General features: G+C 43.3%; 2 protein-coding genes across 2 annotated transcripts; both read left to right on the forward strand.

Moving 5' to 3' along the window:
- On the forward strand, window positions 1-729 carry LOC136491613 (uncharacterized mitochondrial protein AtMg00860-like). Its single transcript, XM_066487902.1, has one exon. It carries the CDS (start codon window positions 1-3, stop codon window positions 727-729), a length of 729 nt encoding a protein of 242 aa, XP_066343999.1.
- A 145-nt stretch (window positions 730-874) lies between these two features.
- LOC136491614 (uncharacterized) lies at window positions 875-1,222 on the forward strand. The gene has a single exon (XM_066487903.1). The coding sequence runs from the start codon at window positions 875-877 to the stop codon at window positions 1,220-1,222; it is 348 nt and encodes a 115-aa protein (XP_066344000.1).
- Window positions 1,223-17,513: the final 16,291 nt, after the last annotated feature.

The raw sequence follows: 17,513 nt of genomic DNA on the forward strand, positions 1-17,513 counted from the left end.
ATGAACGACGTGCTTCGCGACTACCTCTGGAGGTTTGTGCTCGTCTTCTTCGATGATATCCTCATCTACAGCTCGTCGTGGGCCGAGCATCTGCAGCACATCAACATCGTCCTCAGCGCCCTACGGGCGCACCATCTCCACTTGAAGCGCTCCAAGTGCTCATTTGGGGCGCCATCCGTGGCCTATCTTGGCCATGTCATCACCGAGGGCGGTGTCGCCATGGACGTCGACAAGGTCGCCGTGGTGGCGGCGTGGCCTCTACCTCGCTCGGCCTGGGGCCTTCGCGGCTTCTTGGGCTTGGCGGGATACTACAGGAAGTTCATCCGTGACTTCGGCATCATCGTGGCCCCGCTCACGCGTCTCTTGCGGCGAGACGCATTCGTGTGGGACGACAACGCGACGACGGCCTTCGAGGCGCTCAAGCGCGCCTTGACGATGGGGCCCGTGCTTCAGATGCCAGATTTCGACACGACTTTCGTGGTCGACTGCGATGCATCGGGCACGGGGTTCGGCGCCGTCCTCCACCAGGGCGCGGGACCCCTCGCCTACTTCAGCAGGCCATTTGCAGCTCGCCACCTCAAGCTCGCCGCCTACGAACGCGAGCTCATCGGCTTGGTGCAAGCTGTGCGCCACTGGCGCCCGTATTTGTGGGGGCGCCCCTTCCTGGTTCGCACTGACCATTACAGTCTCAAATTTTTGCTTGATCAGCGTTTGTCTACTGTCCCATAGCACCAATGGATCAGCAAACTTTTCGGCTTCGACTTCACGGTGGAATACCGCCCGGGCCGCCTCAACACCGTGGCGGACGCTCTGTCACGCCACAACAGTGAGGCGGTGGTGCCTGTACCTTCGCCGGACGCGCTCGGGGGCAGCGATGGCTGTGTCTGGGCCCTCTTTTGCTCTCCTCGACGCCATCAGGCGCGCTACGGCCGCGGCGCCGGATGGCCAGCGGCTGCTGCAGCAGCTCCAGGCCAGGGAGCTCGTGGAGCCGTGGTGCCTGGACAGCGGCCTCCTCCTCCACGGGTCTCGCATCTTTGTGCCGGATCACGGGGACCTCCGCCACCAGGTCCTCCTCCTGGCCCATGCCGCCGGCCATGAGGGGACCCAGAAGACGCTGCACCGCCTCCGTGCCGAGTTCTACATTCCGCGGGACAGGGCACTGATGCGAGACTTGGTGCGTTCCTACACCACGTGCCAGCGCAACAAGACGGAGGCGTTGTAGCCAGCGGGACTGCTGCAGCCCCTCGACGTGCCCTCCCAAGTTTGGGCGGACATCTCGATCGACTTCATCGAGGGGCTGCCCAAAGTCGCCGGCAAGTCGGTTATACTCACCGTCGTCGACTGTTTCTCTAAGTACGCGCACTTCATCGCACTCGGGCACCCCTACACGGCCGCGTCGGTCGCCCGTGCATTCTTCGACAGCATTGTACGGCTCCACGGGTTTCCACTCTCCATCGTCAGCGACCGGGACCCGTGTTCACCGGTCACGTGTGGCGGGATCTTTTCCAGATGGCGGGCATCAAGCTCCGCATGAGCACCGCCTTCCACCCCTAGATGGACGGCCAGTCGGAGGTGGTCAACAAGGTGATTGCCATGTATTTGCGTTGTGTTACAGGTGACCGGCCTCGTGCATGGGTGGATTGGCTGTCTTGGGCGGAGTATTGCTACAATACTTCTTTCCATACCGCCCTCCGCGCCATGCCTTTCGAGGTCGTCTACGGCCGACCCCTGCCGCCCATCCTGCCGTACAAGCCGGGGACGGCTCGTACCGAGGCCGCCGACGCCCTACTCCGCAGCCGCGACGAGATGCTCGCTGAGGTCCGTCAGCGGCTCCTTCAAGCCCAGCAGCTCTCCAAACGCTACTACGACGCCAACCACAGGGATGTGGAGTTCGAGGTGGGGTCGTGGGTCTGGCTGCGTCTCCTTCACCGCACCACGCAGCAGTCCCTCGACCCTCGCTCCAAGCGCAAGTTGGGGCCGCGCTGGGCGGGACCGTTTCGCGTGCTTGAGCGCCTCGGTCGCGTCGCCTACCGCCTCTAGCTGCCCGATGGCGCCCGCATCCACGATGTTTTCCATGTGGGCCTCCTGAAGCAGCACCGCGGCGATCCCCCCACTGCCGCCGGCGTCCTGCCACCGGCTTTGGATGGCCGGGTCCTGCCAGGGCCAGAACGCGCCCTGCGCGCTCTGCAGCGCCGGGGTGTTTGGAAGATTTTGATCAAGTGGCGCGGTCTGCCAGAAGATGATGCAACGTGGGAGTCACTCGAGGAGTTCCGCGCCGAGCACCCCGATTTCCAGCTCGAGGACGAGCTGTTTCTGCAGGCGGGGAGAGATGTTATGACCGACATCCCCTACAGGCGTCGCAGCCCCGCTAAGGGCTAGGAGGGGAGCCGGCCATCAAGGGGCTATGGCCCATATAATTGTCGCAATTATAGTATTTCTAGAAGGTTATTTTATAATTATCGCTATTAGAGAGACATATAAATATTTGTAAGACTCTATTTGGGAAATTAAGCAGAAACATATTATTGTTTCCGGCTTCCTCAGGGAGCCGGGAGAAACCCTAGCCGGGTGAAACCCTAGCCGCCTCTTCTCTTTCGCGGGCAGCAGTTGCAGCCACGGCGCCCTCGCACCGTCCTCGCCCACGTCCAGCCATCTCGCATCCGTACAACCTGCGTAGCGGCTCCGGTAGGGATCCTAGCCCTATCAGCAGTGGAGTCATTTGTCTTTTTTTTTTGGGTCTCTCCCTATGTCCATGGCCTCGCTGCAAGGCTGCTTGTGTTGTCTGTTTGTTCCAATAGAAAATTTTGTGCGCTCCGCGGTGCCCTTCCAAGCAAAGGTTTAAAATAGCCTGGGGCATCGAATTTGCGAACCATCCGACAGGCAAGAGATACAAAGCCAAATAAAAAGCATTTCAACAAATTAGACTCATAAATGGAGAAAGAAGGAACCATCACTCTTGGTTGAGTTTCAGTAGATATATCACCTTCTATTTTTCTCTGTTGCTTAAGTAGCACCGACAGGTCATACTTGAGGATTGTAAAGATGCGCAGATTGACATGCTACTCAACAAGTGTATCATATGGTAAAACTGCACTCCATTTCAGCAAGGGCATACTTCGATAGCTTCAATTTCACCGTGGCGATAAAAAAAATGAAAAGCTCTTGCCGACAACTTTCACAAATAAACAAGTTTGATTTCTATAAGCCAAACTGTAATCACATAAAAAAACAAATTTACCAGGGGTATCACATATTCACATAAGACAAATTTAAGTTAACCAGGATAATCACATTACAACGTCAAGTATGACCTATTAAATTTTGAATTTTTAACCACTGATGGTGGGATTGGTAGAGAACGGAGATGGGTTTCCTTGGCTTGTCCAACCGTATCAAATGGCCACCAGGTCAACCGTATCAAATGGACACTTTGCAAAATCAAAAACTTCAGCAGGTCTACAAGTGCCTTCAGACTCTGCAAAAGTATTCAACATGTAAAATTTGGAATCAAAGAAATAGACCCATGCAGGAAGATGCCTATGAAGAGTCTCACGCACCACATCCATCTAATTGTGCACAAGTTTGGCACGTATCACCAATGCAAGAATCAAAGCCATAAACTGATTGCAAAAAAAAGTAAAGTATAAATGGCCTACCAAAACATTTTGCCGTGGCAGGAAAGACACATTGAATTCAATTGATAACCGTTTATTAACAGAACTGCATCCTTAAATAGCCTAGAAACATTTGAAGGAGACACAACAGAGCCTGAACTCATAGCATGCATCTTTTCTTGAATCTTGACTCTAATTCAGAGCTAATATAATGTTCCATTTCCATCATCCATGAATCTAACAGGGCAAGATGTATGTACCTGCCTATACTGAACCTGACCTAAAGCATAGTTTGGTGTGCACTGCAACTACTTTAGATTAGTGCCCTCAAGGTCAGATCTCAAGAAGAAACAAACTTTAAAAGGCCTAGAAGCAATGTGTACAAATTTCCTGAGCAACTGGACCTAGGACTGGACATGCTATCATACATACTGACAAAGATGACAATGACATATCAGCTTCATGAAAAACTTCTAGGGCTCGTTCGTTTAGCCCTGATTCCACCAGGAATCATTCCAAGTGATTAAAGATTGTATAAATTAGCACAACATTCCAGGTTGGAATCGTTCCAGGGATCCAATCCCTGGAAACTGAACAAGCCCCTAAGCAGTTCCAAAATTATAATGCCAAAAGCTCACTGGGTCAGACTTCAGAAATAAAAGGACTTGGTGCACTTCATGATCATAAACGTTTCAGACAACTAAAGCATACATGGCCAGGTGGTCTCAAGCTCGGACACTCCATTTTGGAGGATTAAAAAGACCGATTCATTCAGTTTAGACATATGTCATCCTCGTGCTCGGTGTCGTCGGCTAACACATTCATTAATAGTAGCCACAGGTTGCGTGTTGAAACTGGTTTCCTCGTTAGTAATAGCCTCATGGAGAGTTAGGTCAGGCATGGCTACATCATATGGAACATTCTCACCAACCTCCCCATGCATACTCTATATCGTATAGTTTGACATAAACCCCTGGTAATCAAGTGTGTTCGTATAGACTCAATTTTACCCCATTTCATTTGATTTTTGCAATCTGCTTTGAATGGACAGAATACAAGGTTTCCATCCCTAGCATCGGCTTTGGCAGCCGCGAGGAAATTGCAGACGCCAACCATATGTACCGCGTGTCTGTTCGCACCCTCGATCCATCTCTGCACAAAAAAAATATTTAGACTTCATGCCACATAAAAATGGGGAGACTAATTGTAGCATTGTTGTTCGAGTCGGTGTCAGAGTACGGGTCTCCGGTGGCCCAGGGTGGACTCAAGAACATAAGATTCATAGAGAGGACGCAACGGTTATCTTGGTTCGGGCCCATCGGTGCCCTACGTCCAGCAGCTGATGATCCTTATACTTAAAAGCACCCAAAATCGAGGGGTTACAACAGGGTTGTAGTGAGAGATTTGGTAGGGGGTTAGCTTGGTGCTAATCCTAAAGTTGCCTCGCCGCCGGTGGAGTCTTCCCCTCGTCGGAGAGGAAGACGACAGGATACAGTGGAGGAGCTCTCGGTGCTCCTCTCAGGGTTGCCTTGCTCTCGATGCTGAGCAGAGGCCAAAGGATGGAGTGGAATGGAATGATCTGTCTTCCCCTCTTCCTTCCTAGGTCTGACCTTATCCCTTATATAACGAGATAGGTCGGGTACATGGCGGTTTGGGGAGGTGAGTCTACGGTCTACATGCGTCGAAGTCTAGGAGGGCCTTGCAGCGACGCACTGTGGACCGTGGCGGTGTCGTGGAGCCGAAGAAGCCTTGGGCGTCGTCCGGCTGCTCTGTTCTGACACTCTACGTGTCAGACAGTGTCGGCTTGGACCGGCCTCCCCTAGGTGGACCTTCTGGAGTCTTCTTGGCGGTGAAGGAGGACGGCTCCAGGGGCTGACGCGTGAGCCCGAGGGCCACCGAGCCCCTGGAGGCAGCGGGGAAGCTTTGTCTTCTTGTGTCACGCCCCGTGCGTGACCTTGTCAGGAAAGTGGCCGGTAATGCCGTGCACAAGGGGCAGCGCCGGGAGCCCCCGAGCCTCGATAGCCCAGGGTGTGTCTTCTTGTGCCCGGGCCATGGCTGGCGTCATTGGCGGGGCAGGGGCCAAGGGCCGGGCAGGAGTGTCGGTGTAGATCAGGAGCCTCAGGGGCCGGACAAGCCCCCCGAGTCCCAAGCAGGAGGTCGCATCGTAGTTAGGCTTGGCCGAGTTTCTTCTCCAGAGGGTGCGCGCGAGCGTACCCGATTGGTATAGCCCTCGAGCGATCCTATAGGGGTCGACCGGGGGGTCTTCTTCGTTCAGAAACCACTGGACCTGAGACTTAACATACCCATATGTTAGGATCTCGTCAGACGCCCCATTTTGAAAAATAATTATTCTACACTAATTATTGGAAAATTGAAATTGGTAGCCCTATAAAAATTGAAAATCATAGCGCCATAAAAAAACAAGTATTTTACACTCGTCGAGGACAATTATTCTACTTCATGCCGCATAAAAAAGGAGACACTAGTTACAAAAAAGTTAGAATGGGACACTTAATCATGAACAACAATATAGCTCCAATCAATGGGTTGGCAGGTGTCGCAGTAATTTGCTCATCAAAATGCGAATTGGTAGCCCTATTTGAAACAATCTATTCTACTCCAATCATACTAACAATCATCAAACCACCATGTAATTAGCTAGGAATTTAAATGGTTTCATAGGCACAACCTTTTGGAAGATGGATTCACCACAATTTGCTTGGATGCCTTCTTCAAAATCCAATTGGAAAGTGCTCTCTAAAATGGAGAAACAATTAGAATAAGAATCAAGCAATGTAGCCATCAAAATAACGGTAAAGCAACAAAATCGAAGAAGTGGATGCTTGTTACTAACCTTAAAGCAAGAAGATCATGCTCATGCTTCAAAATCCAAGAGCTTCATGGTGAAGAATGGCCGCAACAATAGAGGGAGTGGGGAAAACGTGTGGCTCCTGGATGGTGTGCTCGAGATGGAAGAGAGGAGGGAAGAGAGTGTAACACCCTAGATGTTTGTCACTAGTTAAGCAGTGGGTTTGAGCTCCAACATGACAAGTTCAGTGGTAATCAAGAGCTCTAGTTCAAACTTGTAAGTGGTGACAAAGGTGTTGGGATCAACTCTCTACGAATGAGCCCCAACTTAAACTTGGTCAACACACCTTTACTTCTATGTTGACCCCTTTTTAAAAGGTATGCCTGAGTAATGTTGAAAGTGATCCTTTCATGTGCCTCACATCTATTTCCATCTACATTGACTAGTGGAAAAGTTTCATGAAGTTTAGAACCAAGAAGTCACATGAAATTATAAGTTATAATCTTTCTTGAATTGCTTCATCCATTGAATGGGAACATGGGATGTCTACCAAACCTTGCTACCTTGCCCAAATGACCCAAATTGAACTCTACAACAAAATTCATGAGGGGTTCGTGTTGAGCAAATGTCAAGAAAATGGCTCAATTGGTCGAAAACCCTAATTCCAGGGTTTAATGAGGTGTTGCTTTGACCAAGATGAACCAATGATTTCAGTACCAGTGGTGAATTTTGACCTTTAATGAAAGTTGAAGTTTGAGTGGAGTACAATAAACATTATTTTTGGACCATGCCCTGATTCAACTCCTAAGTGACTCAAACAGTGGCCTCAAGTTTGAATGCAGTGCTCCTTTAGGCTCTCAGAAATCTTTCTAAGTCTTTGATCGGCAACAGCGAGTTGACATGTTGTGACATTTTTATCTTCCAAATTCATATGGTAACTCAACTAGATTCCTTAATATGAGTTCAAGTACACTTTGTGAAGGAAACAAAAAAATAAGTCTCAGCAGGATTTGGAGCTCATTTGGTCATTCAAAGGTTCTCTCCAAAATGGCAAGTTCACTGAATTCGATGACACTGCTAAAACTCTGAAATCCGAATTTTAGTTTCATCTACCTATCTTTGGAGATTTGTATCTTCCTAACCGAGCTAAACCAGTCCATGATCCTTTAAGAAAAGTTGCAGAGCAAGATGTGTAAAAAAACTTTGTTCAATGACTCAATCCTAAATCACCATCTAAGTTTGTCAAACAGAGGCTTAAAGATTGAATCTGCCTGCTGTTTTCAGACTTAGAAATATTCTAAGTCCGGGATTAGTAACCACCAAATTGACATGCTGCCTTCTCATGCTTTTGGTAAGCAACTCAAGTTGAACCAATTATAAAAGTTGGACTATATGTTTTGGGGAAGAGCATGCAAAAAGATGGCACTAGTTTGACTTCGTTCTGACCATCAATTTGGATTTGTGCTCATCGCTGTAAATGTGCTGACATTATCATGTTGGAGTGCTAATTACCCACTAATCTGTTACTCTAATGGCTGAGCACCCTAAATATGAGTTGGAGAGCATCAGGAAAGGAACAATTTTTCTTTAAGGCCCAAGGCCCGGATCGGATGGTAAGTAACCCAAAATCATACCCCAAGCCGGTCACTTCATTGCACGCCACCTGTTCATTGAAATGGGCGTGTGGCCACAATGCAGGGCAGCAGCGCCCCACCTCCTTGCCATGTATTCGTGCCCCTGCTCCTCTATGAGCAGACACCTGAGCCCTCCCTTGGACTCCCTCACTCGCTCTTGCTCTCCCTGGCTCTCCCCCTCACTCTATGGTGCGTGCGCGCGGGCACGCTGAGCTCCGCCATGGCCGGCCAAGCACGAGCTTGTGGCGCCGCTGCTGCGCTCTCTCTCCATCCCAACCAAGCATGTCATCGCCATCTCCAGCTCCTGCTGCCCCTCCTATGCATCTTTCTTAGCCACCGTGGTCGCTGGAGCGCCCTGCCGTCAGAGGTGCTACGGGCATGGCCGCCGACGCACATGGCCGGGCCACCTCGAGCCATCTCGGGCCAAGCCGCGAGCACCGTTGGGTGCGCCTAGTGATGGGGATGCTCCCCCGCATCTTCCTCGCTGCCAGCGAGCCTTCCCCAACCGGCATCGAGCCTCCCCGTGCCATTCCTCTACTCAAATTCATGTTAGGAACCTCGCGCAAGAATTCGAAGAAAGGGAAGGGCCCATCGGCAAAGTCTATGACTCATGTGAATAGTGATTAGAAGGACCGTTTCGCTAGAATTGGTATTTGAGGAAAGTTTAGGGTCTCCGATGCAAATATGTTTCTCCTTTATTGCTTTTACTTTAGCTGAAATATTGGAAAATCATAATAAATCATAGAAAAATAATAAAATAGCAAATGAACACTTTTTGGAATCCTTGAGAAGTCATAATATCATATGTTTTAGTAGAAAGTTTTTATTGCACATATTTATCTTTGTAAATTAGGGTTTTCTAGGAATAAATTCATATCTAAAATTGTGCTGCTCCAAATGATGTGAAAGTTTTATGGTACGCTACTAATGCTATATGTGTGCTATGGTAAACATTTCATGTTCATTAGATTCAGTATGGTTGAGTTATTGATATAACTTGATTAATGCTTGATAAATGGTTTATAAATAATTTATATATGCAAAAATGTGAAATGTGGTTCCTTTTGCCTTTGCATGGTGATATTGTGGCCTGAGAAACCCTAACATGGCTCTGTGTTTATGTAAAATGTTGATCTTTAGATTTATCTTGCTCTCACATGTTTTCTTGCATTAGCAATTTGTCTTTTTTATAATAATTAAATTATAAAACTTGAGCATGTCAAATTTATGCAGTAGCCATGTTTTGATAACATCTACCACTCATGAAAGTCTAAACCCCAAACTAGTTGTTCACATATATCACTAAAATAATATATATGTTTATTAGGAGAAAGGATTAATAAAAGCATGATTATAAATAAAGCTTGTAATGGTATTTGGTGATGCTTTGAGTGCTTGGTGTGCAATAAAATGTTGCTAAGTATGTTAGTAGTGGTTGAAGTTCTTGAATGGCTCATGTGTGTATGCTCTTTGTTAGCAAAACAAGTGAAATATCAAATTGTTATATTCAGAAATGGCTGCATGTGCATTTTCTGTTGTGATGATAACCGTGGATGAAATAATGTTTTCTGTAAATGTAGTGAATACCAAAGTTTCAGATAATTTCCTTATACTTCTTTTCCTAAAATTTCATGATTTTGTGCCTGCTGGTTTAGGAGTTATAGATTTTACAAATTTTCTGTCAGCTTTTGCATGTCCTCTGAATAGATCTGAATGATTGTATTGTTTGACTTATTTAAGCATGGAATTATGTCTGGGTGATAATAGGAGAGTTGTAGTAATTTTCCTAAGCTTTCCAAAATGTTAGAGAACACCCTTTTTGGTGGTCTAGAACTCCAGTTATAGCTATCCAAATTGGAATGGCAGATTTCTATCCAAATCTAGATAGAGATGCATTCTTGGTGTTGTTTGACCTTGTTAGCTGTAGAATCATCTTAAGGTGATAATAATAAACTTATATATAACTTAATAATCTTTCTATAAAGTTAAGAATCATAGTTTGTTGGATGATTAGAACTCTAGTTATGTATTTTTGAAGTTCATGTCAGTTTTCTATCCTAGTTGTACAGATCTGCTTGTTAGTGTCTTTCAACCTTGTCATCCTTTGAATCAACTCTAGGTGTAAATAACAAAGTCGTAGACAATTTCCTAAGCTTTCCATAAAGTCTAGGATCACCTTTATTGGATGCTTATAACTCCTGTTATGGTTAAATTGAATGGCTGCTATGTTGCTGTCTAATTTTTGTGCATATACTTGAAGTTGATTGCTTATGCTTGATCTTGATTTTGTGATTGCTAGGAGTAGCTGGTGCTAGATGGTTGCTTAAAGTAGCTTAACTTGAGTGCCTCATTGGTGAAAACTTGGTGTTATTTTCTTCTAACTTACCATGATAGGTTTGTGCAATAATTAGTTAAATGACTTGCTCTCTAAGTGCATATGTCTTGAGGTGTAACCTTATACTTGTCTTGAAAACTCTTATGTGATGCATCTCTTATTGTCATTCTTCATATTCATGCACTTGCACCTTGCATCTCATCTAGGTGCGCTAGATGAACCACGTGAAGGACGTGATGTTGGAGCCTAACCCTGAAGATGGTGTATGGTGGACCTGTCCCGAAGATGGAAGGACTAAGCAAGTGCTAGGACCGAAGATGTGACAGAACCACCCAAGTTATACAAGATCAAGTACGGATGTCTTTGTTTAACATGTTGACACGCACATACTTTCACTTATAGAAATCCCGGTAGTTTGCCGAGTGTCACGAAGGACCTTGGTAAATCCACATCATAACCAAGATCGCACGATTAAGCAAATACACAGAGTTGCAACAAAAATAAGGTTTGCAATGAGTTCATAAATAATAATACAAGTTTGGGGTTTCAAAACCGATTAGTGACAACAACACAACTTTCAACTAATTATAATAATATTAGTTCCAAATACATTGCAATCATACGTGACATCCTCTAACAAAAGCACATAGATAAGAACACTATATAGAGTCGTCGAGCCCACCAGCGGTTAGTCACCATCTTCAGTAGGCCGAGAACTTCACCTGCAACATGGTGGGATAAACCCTGAGTACTCAAATGTACTCAGCTAGACTTACCCCTCATAAACCAAAAATAAAGTGACACCAAGGAATATGCAAGGCTTTATCGGTGGAGTTAGTTTGACAATATTTTGCATAAAAGCTTAAGTAACATAACTTGGAGATTTAATATCTTTAGCATCAAATTGAATACCTATTCAATTAAGCATCTCTAGATTAGCACCTGTACTAGAGCAATCACTTGATTAAGCTAACAAGCATTAGTAACCATATCCGGTGTATTAATTTGAGCATCAGCATAACCATCAAGTTCTAACAATTAATGCTATGTTGCCGCTGCTCGGTCAAGTTCTCACTATCTAGTAGAGACTGCGACTTGAATCGATTCCAACCAGCTGGTAAATTATTCCTAACACAAACCCATACTTCCCCCATTGGGGTTGCGTTGGGTCACCTTTGGTACAACTCTGGTACAGTCATGGGTCCAATCAGTGCCGCACCCTCAGGGATACTACTAGTTTGCCAGGAAGTTCAGGCTCGGCCTACCCTTGGACTCACGCCACTGGCTCCCCGTACAACCTTACTTTCTCTAGTGTGCGCACTTTCACTTATCGGGTCCTAGCCTAAGTTGAGCTACTCGACTTCACAGTCGGAAGTGCTAGGCATGCGTTCAACATGACATGAGGACGTATAGCGAATCGATCCTTAACCAACACAAACGGGGATAAATAGGCACCAAGACCTCTATGCCTTGTTGCTTCTCTATCATAATCCCGCCTGGTCTCCTTTTATTCATTAACACATGGTTATTTCCATGATAGCAAATATAGCCAACCGTGACCAGATATCTACCTATATCTTACAGGTGACAGGAAATCACCCGACATCTACCGGACTAAGCATGGCTAAGCATATATTCGATTCTGGACCTACATAGGGTTCAAGGTATAATCAACTCCTATAACCTAATGTATCCAACATAAAAGGACGCAAGTGATATTTGTAAAAACATAGGAGGCTTAAAATGCTCCGAGCTTGCCTGGGATCCGACATACGTCAGTTCAGTTAGCTCGCACTGTCTTGTGACAGCTCTGGTCCTAGCACTTGCTTAGTCCTTCCATCTTCGGGATAGGTCCACCATACACCATCTTTGGGTTAGACTCCAACATCATGTCCTTCACGTGATTCATCTAGTGCACCTAGATGAGATGCAAGATGCAAGTGCATGAATATGAAGAATGGTAATAAGAGATGCATCACATAAGAAGTGTTCAAGGCAAGCACAAGATTATGCAAGACATAGGCACATAGAGTTATTTAACTAAACATCACACAACCTATTATAGAGGGATAGCAAGCATATTAGGCATGGCACATAAGTGAACTTAAGTTCAGATATTGCACACATGCATCGATCAAGAACTAACCAAACATGTTTAGCCAAAACAAGAGCAAACTAAAGCAATCATCTAGCACATGTACGGAAATCTGGATAGCAGCATAATAGTCACTTGTTTCAACTATAACTGGAGTTACAAACATTCAATAAAGGTGACCTTAGACTTTCTGGAAAGCTAATGAAATTATCTACAACTATTTTATTTACACTCAGAGCTGATTCTAAAGCTAACCAAGTTAAAATACACCAAGGAGCTGGTTTGCACAAATAATAGACAAAAATTGATATGAACTTCAGAGATGCATGACTAAAATTCTAATCATCCAACAAGCATGATTCTTAACTTTATGAAAATATTATTAAGTTACCTATAACTTTCTTATTATCATCTTAAGATGATTCTATAGCTAACAAGGTTAAACAACACCAAGAATGCATCTCTGTCCAGATTTGGACAGAAATATGTCGTTCCGCTTTGAACAGCTATAACTAGAGTTCTAGACCACCAAAAAGGGTGTGTTCTAACATTTTGGAAATCTTAAGAAAATCACTACAACTTCTTTATCATCATCAAGAGGTGATTCAAAGTATAGTTAAGTCAAACAACACAACCTTTCAGATCTGAACAGAGCATATGCAAAAGCTAACAGCAAATTGTAAAATCTATAACTCCTAAACCATCGGGCCTAAAATCATGAAATTTTATTACAAATAAGATAAGGATATTATATACAATTATTGTATTCACCACAATTATAGAAAACGTCATTTGCATCACAAAAATATCACCACCACAGAAACTGTACATGCAGCCATAACAACAGAGATACAACTATATGCATTTATCATTTATGTTGTTAACAACTAACATTTTATTGCTTTATATGCAGCTCCATGCAACTCCTAATCATGACCAAGCAATCACATTACTTAGCACCAATTATTAGAAGTATTACATGGCATAAACACATGCATCTATTAACAATCTTTCATCCTCTACTTATATAATGTAACATATATATTATTTTTAGGTGATATCTTAAACATAGAGTTGAGATCCGGAATTTTTACAGCTGATAGGTGATATCAAAACATGGTTACTGTAGAAATATAATTTGATCACAATGAAAAAGACAAATTGCTATTGCAAGAAAACATGTAAGAGCAAGATAAATCTAAAACTCAATATTTTCTGTAAAAATATAGCCATATTATGTATCAAAATGACATAACAACATCATACAAAGGTTGTGGAACCACATTTTACATTTTTACAAACTTATATTATTTATAAACTATTTAATAAGCATTAAACAAGTTAAATTAATAACTCAGTCATATTACATCTAATGAATATTAAATTTTTACGACAGCACACATGTGACATCAGCAGGCTATCATAAAAATTTTATAGTAATTGGAGCACCACAACTTTAGATATGAGAATAACAAGCAAAACAAGCTAAAATTGCCTATTTAACAAGACTAAATCAAAACATTATAAAATAGTACACAATTAGCATGTTTAATATTTTTATTAGCTAGAGCATGTCATCATAAGATTAACACAACTATAATTATCATATTTGGACTTCTATAACTCAAGATATGCATCTGTCGAACTTAGAAGCATTTTTAAAAGCACTTTACAAGAATAAATAAAAACAGCAAAAACTTTCTACTAACACATATCATATTATGACTCTAATGCATTGATCTACTCTCAAGGATTCCAAAAAGTCTTCATTTGCTATTTTATGATTTTATATGATTTATTATGATTTTCTAAAGTTTCAGCCATAAAAGAAAAACAAATTTGCACCGAGGACCCTAAACTTTCATGAAAATAGATTCCAGCGAAATGGTCCTTCTATGAACTATTCACATGAGCCGCGACGACAGGCGGCCTGGAGCTGAGCGGCGGTTCTAGCCGGTGGAGACAGCGCCGGCGGCGAGGATGGCCCTACGAGTAGGGAGGTGCTTGGCCGCACCCTCGTTGGGGCCCATCCCAACCTTTTGTATGTCCTTCTCTAAGATGTAAATTCCAACTTTTATTTTGGGATTAAGTCAAGTTGCTTAACAAAAACACAAGAACGCGACATGCCAACTATCCTTACCACTAATCTCAGATAGAATATTTTCCAGGGCTGAAAACAGCAGCTGATTCAATTTTTGAGCCTCTGTTTGACTTATTTTCAAGCTAATTTGGCTCTTGATCCAAAAACAAAGTTTGTAGCACACAAACTTAATTACCACTTTTATTAAAGGTCGAACACCAAAATAAGTACATAACTTATAGTTCTACTTTGATCAAAATAGGATCACGATAAACTCTAAATTAGAGTTTTAGACCGATTGAGGCATTTTTTGGCACTTGATCAACATGAACCCTTCATGACTTTTGTTGTAGAGTCCAATTAGAGTCATTTGGGTAAGGTTGCAAGGTTTTCTCGACATTCCGTATTCCCATTCACCTAATAGTGCAATTCAAGCAAGAATATAACTTATCATTTCATGTGACTTCTTGGTTCCAAACTTTATGAAACTTTTCCAATAGTCAATGTAGATGGAAATAGATGTGAGTCACATGAAAGGAGCACTTTCAACATTACTCAAGCAAGATATGAGTGTACGATCAAAGGGGAGAGGTAGTTTTGATACTAAAGTATATATATATATATATATATATCTTATATATACAAAAGTATTTAATTATGGGTTAGCTTTGGTATGGCTATATATGCATATTCTGTATGTATGTATAGACATATTTACATATGGGTAGCTTTGATACATAAGTATATATATATTCTATATATATATGGAAGTATTTAGAATGAAACTTAGAGACCAGATTTTCATTTCCGCATATATATAATTGTGGGGTTGGGCTAAAATAAAATTCTTCTACAGGTATGCTAACCACTGAATGCATAGATTGAATGTAGCTGACGACTAGCTATATGTCGAGAGAGTAAGTGTTATGCCACCGAAATAGAACATGATTGCCACCTTAGGCTGGCAATTTTGTGAGGACGAATAGGACGATCATGCATCATGATTGTGCTTGTGCATAAATATGCTCCCCTCACCTTTGTTCTAATAATAAGTAACTTGTGATCAATGTGATGTTACTATCTTCCCTATGTGAAGCTAGGCAAAATGCCCTGTTCCATGCCACTTGAATAACTATGCTTGAAGATAGTGTATGATTAGCTTTGCCTTGTATGTTTGCTTCCAAAGGAAATAGATGACAAATTAGTAGTTAGCAAAAACTTCACCTTTTTTGAAAACTAAAACCGGTAGTGATACCTTGTTAGAAGCCTACACATGCTTTTCTTTTAAATATAATGTTAGGTTTTTCCTTTCAAGTATCTTCACATTAGTTCTTTTGACGTGTGGTTGCTTGCTTTTCTAGGTATTACCATGATGTATGTGTGAATGTGTTGTGATATAGGTGGTACCATAGTTGTCACCCTTTTTGTCCTCGGTAAGCATACGAGTGTCGAAGAGCCTTATCCTGGAATGATACTCAAGTTATGTTAATCTCATGGTTGTCTCCAAGTAGATTCCCTTTGCTTAAGAGCTTGAGCCTGTATATGTGGTTGCTAGCCCTTGAATGTTGTGCTACAAAGACCTATATCCATGCCTTTGTTTGACCCATAAGCCCAAGCTTGGTTCCCTTAAACACTTTTATATGTCATGGATGTCTTGCTCCTGCGTGTGAAGACCTTACCCAAAAATCCCTGTCAAACATCGCTGCCCTTTATCTTACATATGATCAGGTGCAACGCTAACCTCTCACTGCTTGAACCTCGGAATCTTTTCCTTGCAAATCATTTCCTTGCTTTATCAATTGAATCTCTGAGTAGTGTATCGGCTCTATTCAGTCGAATCTCGCTTGGTTAATCTCCAACTCTCTCAAGTCTCGAAATGTTTACCAGTCTTGATCTCATGTCACAGCTCAACAAGACCAAATTTCATGTAATCTTTTATCTGATAATCTCCTTGGTAAATGTAAGGCATTTGTTGAAAATTTAAGCAAGAGTCGCATGCTCAGTTGTCTTTGTTAGTTAATCTATGTTCCCTTATGCTGTGTTTTGATCTTCGGATTGCCTCTTTGTTGACTCCTAACCTTGTGTCAACCTTTGCTTGCTATCCCTCCTTCGCATAGTGCTTGCTCCTATGCAACCCAATTTGTGTCATGTGAGATTTCTTGTAGGTTGTATGTTCGGTAATGGTGTCTTGGTTAATGACTAACGGTGCTGCGACGGAACCTAGGGCCTCCTTGCGGCCGGTCGGCACATGGTTGTGCTACTAGGTGCGTGCTGGTATCAAGGTTTCTAATCATGATCCATTATGGAACTACGCCGATGTGTCATCTAATCGTGAGCTTTTCCTCGATTATCTCTCCTGATCCTATCAGAAGATCCCCATATCTTATCGGAAGATCCATATATCGGACCAAAAGTAGTAAAGCTTCCTTTCGAAGTTGTAAAGAAGATAACCTTTGAAGAATAGGTCACAGACATAAACATTAACAAACTACAAGAGCTAGTAGACAACTGACACTGCTTTACTACCCCTGTAATGACGTTGGTCATCTAGTGAGCAACTTTTGTCATCCCTGTTGGATCAGAAAGGTATACAACACTTAAAGTTGGACAAATTATCAGTCGGATGATAAATGGGCCAGGACATTATGTCATGTAATATGTCACCTGGTACTCATGAGCTTCCTATCCAAGTTCTCAATCTTTAGGTGCATAAGGATAATGCAGACAAAAACGACCTTCTTCGGTGTCACCCCTTCTGTGCTGACTTCCATGTCGACTATTTGTTTGCGCATCCACTACAATTGTTACCATCAAAAAGGAAATTTTGGAGCTTTTTAAGTGTTGAGAGACAACTAATTAGTTACCAGTAGGAAGGTTAATCTCCAGCTAGGTAACGACTCTTCGGTAGCTATGAAGGCTATGTCTCACAGAACAATGACCAACAAG

Source organism: Miscanthus floridulus, chromosome 11 (genome assembly GCF_019320115.1).
Source record: "Miscanthus floridulus cultivar M001 chromosome 11, ASM1932011v1, whole genome shotgun sequence".
NCBI classification, from domain to species: Eukaryota; Viridiplantae; Streptophyta; class Magnoliopsida; order Poales; family Poaceae; genus Miscanthus; species Miscanthus floridulus.

What these genes read in the sequence shown, in the direction of transcription:
- LOC136491613 (XM_066487902.1), top strand. Translation starts at nt 1, where the DNA reads ATGAACGACGTGCTTCGCGACTACCTCTGGAGGTTTGTGCTCGTCTTC.
- LOC136491614 (XM_066487903.1), top strand. Translation starts at nt 875, where the DNA reads ATGGCTGTGTCTGGGCCCTCTTTTGCTCTCCTCGACGCCATCAGGCGC.